An 11,140-nucleotide genomic window follows, 5' to 3' on the forward strand; every position below is an offset into this window, starting at 1 on the left:
GTGGGATGGGTGCTGGACAACCCTTGCCCATACCATTACAGTAGACGCCAGGTAGGAAGACCCACTGAGGCGCCTATACTATTTGCACTTGTTTTATGTGCATCAGTTGTCCCTTCCGGCCGCCTTGGCAGCATGGACAGTCCAGTAATGTAGGCGTGCCAACGTTCATCATGCTCAAGTCATTCATTTCGCATCCACCATTCCTGCATATCGTTTTTCCGCTTCACATTGGTTGGTTGCTGGATGTCCTCATCTCGCGGGCATCTTGTAACACGGTTCATAATTGCTTCGGGCAGTTTCTGCGAGCCTTTGAGCTGGCCAGGAGGACATCAAGCCTGCCGGCTGCTGCCATTCGACGGATTAGTTGCAGTGCTTTCAGTATGGCAGCGACTTCCAACTGCAGGCTCCTTAAGACTAGCGGTATCTCAGATGCGGAGGTCATGTGCTCTAACTGGTATTGTGTGGCAGGTATCAGCGTCTGTATTGCTAGCGCCCGCAACGTTCTCACCGGTGATTGGGTTCACGACCGTCTTAAGGACCGTTGTCTGTCTGTCTGGCGATGTAGGTGGTGACTAATTGAACTGTACGTCTTCCTACTTTCTGAGTGGAGTTGGGCGATACCAATGGTTTAGTATGCCTCTCGACCTTTCCTGTAGGCATTAGGCGTCCCAACCCTGAGGGGTGATTAGTCGCTGCCCTTTGTAGGTGGTTCATAAGACGTCGCAGGACGTTTTGATAGTATGATACTGAGGAAGTTGGTAAGAGAACTCTTCCGGTCTGCGCTTTCTTCGGCGGATATGTCATTTCGGGCTACTATCTGGAAAAACAATCATGGTAAGGCACCACCTGGATGTCACTGGTCAGTACCTTCAGTCCGCTTCGAGGGCTTACACTCTGACATCCCTGTTACCCAGCTTTGAATGTTGATCATAGAAAGTACGTTATCGCTACTAGGTGAACAAATGGACAACCATCGCTCCACAATGCTCTGGAGAAGCCGAATCGCACCGCGAGAACCTGTGTGTCAACCTGGGAACTGTCGGGTCTGGGCCGCGAAGTTTGGTATGGCAGAGAACACGGCACGGAATAGCCAACGATACACGAGATACTTGGGTACTCGACTCAGATGACAATATCCATGATATAAAGCCCTCGGGGCGAAGATTTTGCCCCTTCGCATGGCCGCTATGGCCGTTACTGGGGCCCAGTGACACGCTGCAGGAGGGTGTTCTTAATTTGGCCACCTCAATGTTCTACTTATCTCAGGGAAGTTATCAGATGCGGACATCTTCACTTGGTCCGAGTGGATCTGACGCTGCGGAGAGTCCCAAGCTTATTAACCAGCCGCTTGAAAAATGCTTTCAATGTTCTGCGGGAGCGCTTGAGAAGGGCGCTTGGAATAGCCTCACACTTCGCACGTGTAACCTTAGAGATCTTCGATGGGCTTCCAGCCATTCTTCGTCCTGCCCTGCAAAAATTTCTGCCTTTTACCTGACGAGATACCTTGTAGCTCAGACATCCAGGCAGTACGTGCGATGGGTTGTAATCCCCATGCTAGTGCTGAGTCTTTCGTCGACATCCTAAGAAGATGCGTCTGATAGGTGCAAAGCTACTTACCAGCGATCAAGTTCACGACCGAACTCTTCCTAACTCCTGCCCGCCCAAAAGAATGATGTTGATATCCTGAGTTAGGGAGGTGAGTGATACTCGTGTAGTCGCACCATGCCATATATCTCCTTACCTTGGGAAGGGAGTCGGGCAGTAGCAATGGTCTAGTGTGCATCTTGATCAACTGCCACCCGTCATCCTTGGCCTTGGCCTGCCTTCCTTGCACTGGAGGATTATCCTTGTCATCCAGCGCAGACACAAGTATAACTTCTCGATTTCGTTCCTTTCTGCTCGCGTTGAACTTCGGTTCCATTTCACCAACCTTCCGGAATCTCGTCCGTGTGAGTTAAGGCTGCGACAATAGGCACTCGGGTGCCACGGATGGAAGAAAGGACAGACTCGTATACCCCTTGGAGGCCAGTGGTAAAAAAAAAACTTGGCAAATTGGAAGCAAAGACGATGAAATGGACTTCGTCTCCAAATTCCAACTCCTTAAAGAGGGTTCCTAATTCTCTCGCGGCTTAGCGTAGGAGGACGATTCGTCGGGGTCGTTCCTTGAAACCGGACATATTCCATAAGCGATAGACGTTCCAATCGTGAAGGATGACGAATCGTTTCCTTTCGGCGGTGAGACCTAAGACGTCACTGGAAGTTTGGGATACCTCCAGACCAAAGAGCAAGTTGATAAGCGAGCTCTTCCCAGCTCTGGTTTCTTCCGAAAATAAAATGTTGTAGGCTACCATCAAGGGATGGACAGACTCGGACACGTCCCGACCAGTGCCAATGCTCACTACCTTGCTGCTATTAGTTACTGGAGGCCGTTACCTGTCCCTGGTCCGAATCGAGAGCGTTCTGAGGTCGAGCTCTATACAACTGGATCCGCATCAGGCAGCGACCGCAGGAGGCGTCCTGCCTTTTAGTAAAGAATAGGCACTTGCTGTTCCAGCACAGACGGTGATGATCATACAACATTGAACACGTCGAAAATGGGTGCAAGAGTGTTCTATCGCACAAACACCTGTGATCGTCGGTCTTGCATGGGATGGTGCGTACCATACAGTACAAGAAGTCATCTTGAACGTTGTGCCCAAAGGAAGCTAAGTCCGTTAAGTCAGTTTATTCCGAAAAAAATTGCGGTGGCTGTGCACACGTCTACGCCGCTGGGACATTGGAGTGGTTGGCGCTGACGCACCTTTGAAATCATACGTCCTTTGGCAGAAGCACGTCGTTAGATCTCCGACTGGTTGCTTTATTGTCTTACCAATAAGAAGCCTTTGGAAGTTCTCCAAATTTAAGTATTCTGTTCCAATAGCCTATAATCCGCAGGAGACGGAGAAAATCTGGCTCCCTTGATGATGAGGCTATCAGGCAGTTACATACTACTGGGGAGGAACCTCGGAATGCCCTAAGATGAAACGAATGCTCTGCCAGTTGCTAGTAACAATAACGGTACTCACAGCTCGCCACCCTCTTTCCTTCTCTTTGCGTGCGCGAAGGTCATGTCGGAGGGATGTATACCAGTATGGACGGAACGCTGGCACTTCGCTTTCAACCATTGGCTAAGGTTTGGCCTCACGACACCCGCCCACACGATACATACAACTATTGCCCAGGTGACCCATGTTCCGTAGCGGAGGAAGCTCGAGTGCTCCAATCTCTAGATCTGAACGCAGACACTTGGGTATGCGTTCAACTACATGATGAGGTTGACAGACTACGCTACTATAAGTAGCTAAGGTAAAGGCAACTGTATATACCTCGGCAGCTGAAGGCCCCCAAGTAAGACGAAAGTGCATATCGCTACGTCGGGAGGAGATAACGAGATGGAAGGTGAGGTCATGGATAAGAACAGGTGGACGAGTAAAAGGAGGGAAGTCGATTAGCATCTGTATCGATCCGCATGCAAAGTGCGCTAGTACCTGGCATTACATGGTCAGGAAGGTTCTGTGCCACGCAAAGCTTAAGCAGTTTCGTCATACATATTCCCATCTTGTGTCTAGAAAGCAAGGAGTCCCGCGGTAGCTGCTTAAAAACACGTACCTTCATGTTCAGGCTCCTCGAGGCACTTTCTCAATCGCCTAGCATCATCTTCCTTCAACCCACCCCGCATTAATAACGCCTGTGTAAGCTTCTCGCCTTTCGGTAGGCTTCCACCCGTGACAAGCGATTTCATATTCCTCGCCACCCTCTTGAACCAAATTTCAGGGGGCATGATATATTTCCCGAAACGGTCGCAGTCCGTCAGCAAGCCGTATATTGCAGCTCTGGACAATGCATATTTCTCCGGAAGATATGGCAATCCAGTTACGCAAGCGTGTCCAACGCTCTTGATGCCGTGGTCGTGAAGAGCTCTCTTGTTTCGCATCCACCAGTCTTCCATGTCCTTCTCCCGTTCCAAATTGGTTATGACTAGGCCAATGGGAACTTTACTCTCGCAAAGCATCTCATAAAATAACCGGTAATTGCTTTGGACAGTCTTTGTGACCCTTCGACCTGGCATACAGAACAGGAGAAGGTTGATCCCACCGGCAGCTGCCACCCCACGGATCAGCTGCAACGCTTTCAATATGGCTCCGAAATATGTGTTCATTCCGACTGCAGGCTCTTCAAGACCAACTGTGTCCCAGATGCGGAAATCGTGTGCTCCCACTACGAACCGGTATTCTGTAGAGCTCATGGTGCAACCTTCCGCATCCGGGCTAACTTCGGCAACAGGCCGACCAGCGATCAAGTTCACGACCGAACTCTTCCCAACTCCCGTTTGTCCAAAAAGAATTACATTGACCTCCTAAGTTTGGGATGTCAGCGATGGCCAATTGAACCGTACGACTTTCTACCTTGGGAAGGGAGTTGTCTGGTAGCAATGGTTTGGCACGATTCTTGATCAACCGCCACATGTCATGCTTGGCCTTTTCCCGTCTTCCCGGTGTCGGAGGATAGTCCTCATCTTCCAAAGTTGATACGCAGGCGTAATCTGCAAATATCAACTCTTTTTGTTGGCGCTGACTCTCGGTTAGGTTCCACCAGCTTTCCGGAGTCTGCCTCATCTCGTCCGCATGCGTTACAGCTGCAACGATAGGCACTTGACTACCGTGTATAGAAGCCATGACGGATTCGAATACTCTTTGGAGGCCAGTAGTGAAATATTTGGTGAACCGGAAACAGAATACGAGGAGATGGACGTCGCCCACAGCCTCTAACTCCTTGAAAAGAGATTCTAGTTCTTTCATGGCTTGGCGTGTTAAGACGTTCCCGTGAGTTCCTTCGTTCAAACCGGGTGTATCCCATAGGCGATAGACATCCCCATCCTGGACAGCGATGAATCGTTTCCTTTCATCTGTGACTCCTAGAATGTCGTTGGACGTCGGGGATACTTCCAGATCAAAGAGAAGATTAATAAGGGAGCTCTTCCCGACTCCAGTTTCTCCGGCAAATACGATGTTGTAGGCTACCATCTGGACGATCGACAGGCTCGGCTACGTCTCGGAGAGTTAGAATGCTCACTACCTTGTTATCGATAGGTATGGGGAGCTAATCGCACACTCTAGTATCAGCGGCAATTACAGAAGGCATCTGGCTTTCTGGTGGTTGTATGGTCACATACCGTTTCAGACCACTCTCAATCGCAAGTTCAACACCAAATATTTGGTGTATCAGAATCGAGAACTGTTGAGCTTGGGGTGCAAGCACTGACATGAAGCCTTGGCCACGTGAGTAATGACCAGAGTGGCAGGACACGAGGTATCACTGCAACGTGTCGATGCACATGACAAGTATCTCCTCGAAAGCTGGCTGTCCTTAGTTGGATCATCGAATCTACAACCGAATCACAGCTACTGCTGCACGGAAGAGACGTGCAAGAGAATGTTCCAGTATATAACTAGTTCACCAGGCTGTAGTAGTCCATCTCGTGTGACACTGCCATGCCTGGTCCAAAGGTGGTTCAGCAAGGCTATATTGGCATTTGCGGGGCTACTCACTGGGTATTTGGTTATCTGTCGAGTGTCATATTGGTGGGACTGTGTGCACTCTGGCAGAGAGGTGTTGAATTCTAAATCTTGTTCCAGTACTACAGGCTGGGTTCCCAGCCAGCACTGGACAGGTGGATGATCCGCTTGTCACGGAGGCAGTTCTGGAAAAGGCCCACCACATGTGCAAAAATTAGGTAGCCGAGGCGAGTCAGTCGACAGGGTCGACCTCGAGGTTGTCGCCAGTACAACGTGTGCGACGGACTCCCGCTGGATCACAGCCTTGATCCGTCATCCCATGCGACCAGCGGGCGAACACGGGGACTGATATAATTAGTGGCGAGGTGAGGTTCAACATCGTATTCCCTGCATCTCCACGCAGCCATACACAGGTAACGACCTGCTTTTACGGAGGCGGCTGACATCCCGTGAGTATCATAAACCGAAGCTTAATAGTTTGTGTCCGTTCTCAACCCACTATTTTTCTCACATTGGGAATAGAGACCCTCCATAACAGCATAGTCCGGTGCTATCGCAACCAACCATCTACTCCTTAGGACCGCTACCCTCTACACGGTCGTCTTATTTTCTCCTCTTGTCAATTTCTTTCAGTCAACGCGCTATGTATCTGCCGCGTTCACTGTTCTCTCGCAGCTCGGACTCGCCCGCAAGCGAACAATGCAAACTGGTTTCATCCACCGTACCCGTTTGTGCTAAAGACTTGATCGCGGTTGCGGGTGAGTTCTCTTTTAAATCATGTCAATTTTTTCCAGCAAGTTCAAACACAGACGAGCGTAGGCTGTCTGGTCATCATTTGTTTGCTCGCATTTTGGATCGTTCCGAGGATCTGGAGAAAGCGTTGTAGAAGCGCATGCACTGATGGACGACGAGGTAAACGGTGTACGCCCATGTCCGGGACCAAAGCGCTGATTTCGTTTGAACATCCGACTGGACGTAGCTCACGACCCTTTTCATGTTGTATCACCTATGAACGACTCTCTTCTTGTGAAATGCGGCATCGTTCCCTCTCCCAGCAAGCCCGAGAAAGTGCGGACGACGGACGTATCATGGATGCCCGCTGCCTATTATTCGGATTCCACTCCCGACCTCAAGTACTCTACTGGTTCTATTTGTGATTCGACTCTCAATGGCGATCCACCGCCGTACACATTACCATCTTTTCATCAGTTATCTTTCCTCCCGTCTCCGAAGATTTCCTCCCCACGTTCGAGCTGCGCTCGTGAGGCTCTGCCTCTAGCCAGTAACGTGTGCGACAGGGGCGGCCACTGTGGTGAGTCTCAGGGAGACGATACAAAGCCCACGAAGCAGGCTTCGAGGCAGCAGGCGATCTCCGTTGGACGGCGATCCCTGCATTCCAACTCAATCGAGATGAGAGGCATGTGACACAACACGTGGGTATGCTTTGTTGATGCTGTGAGATGTTAAGAGTTGCTGTAATTGTTTTCCTTCTTTATAGATCCTGTGCGTAGTGCTATACTGAGTTCCACTTGCTTCTCATAGTTGATAGCCCTTACCATTATGCCCAAGGAGGTACTTGTGATGTTCATGTAGTTCTATTCGGTTCCCCCTTGTTGTAGGACACGGAAATGAATGGCAGGCCGAACAACAGAACGCCGTAAGGTCGGGAACGGTGAGGAAATACGAATGTGGAAGATTGACTGCATGAATGTCCAGGTACGTGCAATCTGATATTCCTGTTTGATCGAAAACCGTAGATCTGGCCGAATGGCCTATCAGCAGAAGCAAGTTCGCAAGGCGGTTGGATTGTGTGTGTCAGAGTATGGTCGCCGGGAGGCAGTTGGCCTTGGTGGGCAGAGATCCCGTGCATCGTTCAGAAGGGAATCGGGTCAAACCACATCTGATATGCGCGCAGATCACCAGGTTCTCGTCCTGCAAATGGTGTTTGTGCCCTCCGATTGTTCCCCGAGGAATTCTCCACAATTGCAATTGAGGTTTAGGTTCCCCGCGCGGAGACTAGTACTTTGAACAAGACTTTTAGGGACTCTTCGGGGACGCGGTGATGATTTCCATGATGGTTTGCTTTTCCCGCCGTCCTCGAAGCAATCCTAGGATTTTCATGTAATGCGCAATGATATCGCTTACCGTACAATAGAAAAGGTCAAAATGCATACGATTGGGACCGCCAAAATTCAGTGCACTATGAGAATTTTGAACTATTAGCACGCAGTTTAGCTGGTGGGGAAGATACCTGAACAAATTTTCCCTCAAAGGCGTCAAGACTGTCAGACATAGTACTGCTCTCAAATGCCATAGGCCGATGTCTAGTGAATATTGAATATTGAATACTCTTCACCAGCGACGAATTGGAAGGGACAAGTCTGGGCTTGGCCCCTGAGCGACACAGCTTCCGGTTCTTGGGATGAAGTTAATGTTCGGTGACGTCCAACGCCATCAACATCGAAATGAAGGGATCCGAACAACATTGTGCTACTTGGCCCCGCTACCTTCGTTCACTTGCCTAGCTGAACGGCCTGACGAGGATCACGCACCGGCCAGAAAGCTCAGTATTTGTGATGCCAGCGCTCTTAAACGCTACGATCAAGCGATTTAAGACAGTCACCACACGCGCAGCCGAAGGGGAAGTGATGTAGTCAGCAAGTCTTTCCGTACTTTTCTTCGAACACTGGGAAGTTCCTCCCTGCAGCATGCTCTTCTGATTCGCGAGGATCCATCAGCATACAACAGCTCGGGTCCTTTTAGGCTATAGATCATCCAAGTTGGTGAGCGATGGTTGACTCGTGCTGGGGTGTATAGATACGAGGAGTACTTGTCACGTCAGGTGCGAACATCATGATGGCCCAGTTGTTCTGGGAAGAATAAAGCAGCCCAAGGTCATTGCTGAGGTTCTTGGTGGGTTTCTCCTCGGTAGGTTACTGGATTTGATCAAGCGTTCACGCTTACAGGTCCGACGGCTTTCGGAATAGTATATGAGGGTTTACGCAATACATTTTCCCCGAGGACTCCCTACCGTATCTCTCCCTCGTTGCCGACATCGGTCTTTGTCGCTTCCTCTGCCTCGTCGGTCTTGAAATCGATGTCAGTATCGTCAAGTGCAATGCACGCCTCTCGGCTGTCGTTTCCCTGGCGGGAATCGCTCTCCCCTTTGGCTGGGCTCGGCACTTTCATCGCCTCTGTACCACCACTTCATCGATCCCTCGGTGCAATTCACGCATTTCATGTTGTTTACCGGTGTGGCGTACTCTCCATTACGGTCTTCCCTGTACTCTGTCGTATCCTCACGGAGCTCAAAATACTTGACACCACCGTTGAAATTGTTATGTTTGCCGGGGTCGGCAATGACATAGTTGGGTGGACGTTACTGACACTGAGTATCGCCCTTGTCAACGCTGGCTCCGGACTTACAGCTATGTTGACTTTACTGATCTGTGTCGCCTTTGCGATTTTCTTACCATGACCGGTCAAAAGGGCAATGCTCTGGCTAGCAAGAAAAACAGGGAGTGTCGAGAACGGTCCTACCATGTTTTACGTGACGGTCGTGATACTACTGCTGTGCGGATTGGCCTTTTTCACTGATATTGCGGGCGTGAATGCGATTTTCGGTTCGGTTTTTATTATGGCTTGGCAATTCACTTCTAATTGGCGCTGGGGGACAGGGGCCTTTTTGGTTGGGATTGTCGTTCCTAGAGAAGGTGGACTTGCAGTCACTCTAACAGAGAAACTGGAAGATATGGTATCGATCATCTTTCTTCCTCTGGTAAGTTTCGTTACGACCATATTGTAGCATCTTTTCCTCGTATATTCAGTACTTCGCGCTTTCTGCTCGAACACTAATCTCAGGTTGCTCAACAATGGTTTGTGGCCCCTGATGGTTCCATATGTACTGCTATAGTTCATTACCTGTTTATTAGGTATAACGTGGGCTTGCACGATTGCGATCACTCTATTTTCTTTCACGGGTAAATTTGGTGGATGCACCTTAGCAACTAAACTTTCCGGTTTTGGATGGCGAGAAGCGAGTACAGTTGGCTCGTTGATGAGCTGCAGAGGGTACGGTTTCCTCTTTCGTTCCGGGTATCTTTGATATATCACTAGGGTAAGTTGGTAGAGCCGATTGTGCTGAATGTGGGATTGGAAGCAGGGATTTTCTCCCAAACGGTCTTTTCGATGTTCGTGCTTGAGGCTGTGACGCTCACCTTTCTGACAACACCACTTGTATCTGCCCTTTACCCTCCCGAGCGACGAGCGTGGGTTTCTGGCCAGCCGGTGCAAAGTTACGAGGATGGAACAGAGTCCGTTGATTTCATACCTCCGACGGAGGATGATCCATGGCGCTACCGGTTCACTGTTGTAGTCATCAGGAAAATAACACTTTACTATTTTTGACTTTTTGTGACTAATGTGACTTTTTGGGAAGGAATCTACTATCATTACCCATGTCCTGCAGGCATGGCTGCACTTTTCTTGCTGATTTTGGTCTTGTTCAAACCACCTAATTCATAGCTTTCAGTAGATACCACATACATTCAAATTGATGGAGGTTCCAAAGAGATATTGTGATTTTTCTCTCAGACAGTGTGCATCACACCAATGGCTCAATATCTCTGAATTTTCAGACATTTTCTAGTCTTCTTGGCTTAGATATATCATCACTTAGTTGTCTCAATAGATTCTGTTCTCTTTTCATTCTTCAAAATGCTGTATATGGTCAAAAAAAAAGTACAGATAGTAGGTTCCTTCCCAAAAAGTCACAAAAAGGTCAAAAATAGTAAAGTGTTAATTTCCTGATGTATTGCACAGAGGACGGGCTACGGTACAAAGAGCAATGAGACAAGAGCACTTGCCTTTTGATTGAGTTAGCAAATAGTTTTGAGTAATGGTTTTGTAGGGGCTCTTGTTCTTGAGAGAACAATAGAACAAATGTAAAATTCGATAGGGACTATGAGAGAATATCCCTGAGTTTATATACATGTTTCTGTATGCATGGACCAGTAATGTATAAGGAAACTATTACTACATATAGTAAGGAATAGCAGAGAATGCTATGGAATATGATGCAATGAGTGATGTCATATTGACATTACTGTGGAGCTGATTATGAAGACAAGTCATATGATATAACATGTGTATCAAAACATGTAAGTCTAGAGGGATCTAGACATTGGACATATTATCATATTTCCAACACTCCCCCTCACTCTAAAATGGGATATTAACAAGTCCCATTGATGAGTGATTTGTTTCAACTTTTTGCCATGTCAAAGATTTGGTAAGACCATTGGCTTTTTGTTTGTCAGTTTGAACATATTCAATACTGAACAAACCTTCCTGTACACTTTTGCATACATAATGCCATTGGACATCTATATGTTTAGATTGTCCATCTGAGACAGGATTCTCAGCAATGAAGCAAGCACCCATATTGTCACAGTAAAGAATGGTCTTCTCAGTTTTGAGTTTAAGTTCATCAAATAGCATAGAAAGCCATATACTTGGCTTCTGTAGAAGAGAGTGCAACAGTCTTCTGTTTCCAAGATTGCCAAGAAACAAGAGATGTGCCAAGA

General features: G+C 48.4%; 5 protein-coding genes across 5 annotated transcripts; 4 read left to right on the plus strand and 1 right to left on the minus strand.

The window, feature by feature from the left end:
* Positions 1-116: 116 nt before the first annotated feature.
* F5J12DRAFT_293472 (uncharacterized protein) lies at positions 117-692 on the plus strand. Its single transcript, XM_051738765.1, has 3 exons — positions 117-468; positions 537-583; positions 657-692. The coding sequence occupies exons 1-2, from the start codon at positions 171-173 to the stop codon at positions 563-565; spliced, it is 327 nt and encodes a 108-aa protein (XP_051604049.1). The 5' UTR covers positions 117-170; the 3' UTR covers positions 566-583; positions 657-692.
* A 2,854-nt stretch (positions 693-3,546) lies between these two features.
* On the minus strand, positions 3,547-5,317 carry F5J12DRAFT_293593 (P-loop containing nucleoside triphosphate hydrolase protein). The gene is made up of 3 exons (XM_051738766.1): positions 5,213-5,317; positions 4,446-5,152; positions 3,547-4,396 (listed from the first exon to the last, which is right to left on the minus strand). Exons 2-3 carry the CDS (start codon positions 5,061-5,063, stop codon positions 3,635-3,637), a joined length of 1,380 nt encoding a protein of 459 aa, XP_051604050.1. The 5' UTR covers positions 5,064-5,152; positions 5,213-5,317; the 3' UTR covers positions 3,547-3,634.
* Positions 5,318-6,012: 695 nt separating this feature from the next.
* Positions 6,013-6,988, plus strand: F5J12DRAFT_800631 (uncharacterized protein). The gene is made up of 3 exons (XM_051744336.1): positions 6,013-6,313; positions 6,375-6,467; positions 6,535-6,988. The coding sequence occupies exons 1-3, from the start codon at positions 6,199-6,201 to the stop codon at positions 6,978-6,980; spliced, it is 654 nt and encodes a 217-aa protein (XP_051604051.1). The 5' UTR covers positions 6,013-6,198; the 3' UTR covers positions 6,981-6,988.
* A 1,415-nt stretch (positions 6,989-8,403) lies between these two features.
* Positions 8,404-9,067, plus strand: F5J12DRAFT_293737 (uncharacterized protein). The gene is made up of 2 exons (XM_051738767.1): positions 8,404-8,468; positions 8,543-9,067. The coding sequence occupies exon 2, from the start codon at positions 8,653-8,655 to the stop codon at positions 9,031-9,033; it is 381 nt and encodes a 126-aa protein (XP_051604052.1). The 5' UTR covers positions 8,404-8,468; positions 8,543-8,652; the 3' UTR covers positions 9,034-9,067.
* Positions 8,735-9,872, plus strand: F5J12DRAFT_800649 (uncharacterized protein). The gene is made up of 5 exons (XM_051744337.1): positions 8,735-9,178; positions 9,233-9,333; positions 9,417-9,430; positions 9,488-9,626; positions 9,678-9,872. Exons 1-4 carry the CDS (start codon positions 9,049-9,051, stop codon positions 9,537-9,539), a joined length of 297 nt encoding a protein of 98 aa, XP_051604053.1. The 5' UTR covers positions 8,735-9,048; the 3' UTR covers positions 9,540-9,626; positions 9,678-9,872.
* The last annotated feature ends 1,268 nt before the right edge of the window (positions 9,873-11,140 follow it).

Source organism: Pisolithus orientalis (assembly GCF_024613125.1).
Source record: "Pisolithus orientalis strain OTSU chromosome Unknown F5J12scaffold_3, whole genome shotgun sequence".
NCBI classification, from domain to species: Eukaryota; Fungi; Basidiomycota; class Agaricomycetes; order Boletales; family Pisolithaceae; genus Pisolithus; species Pisolithus orientalis.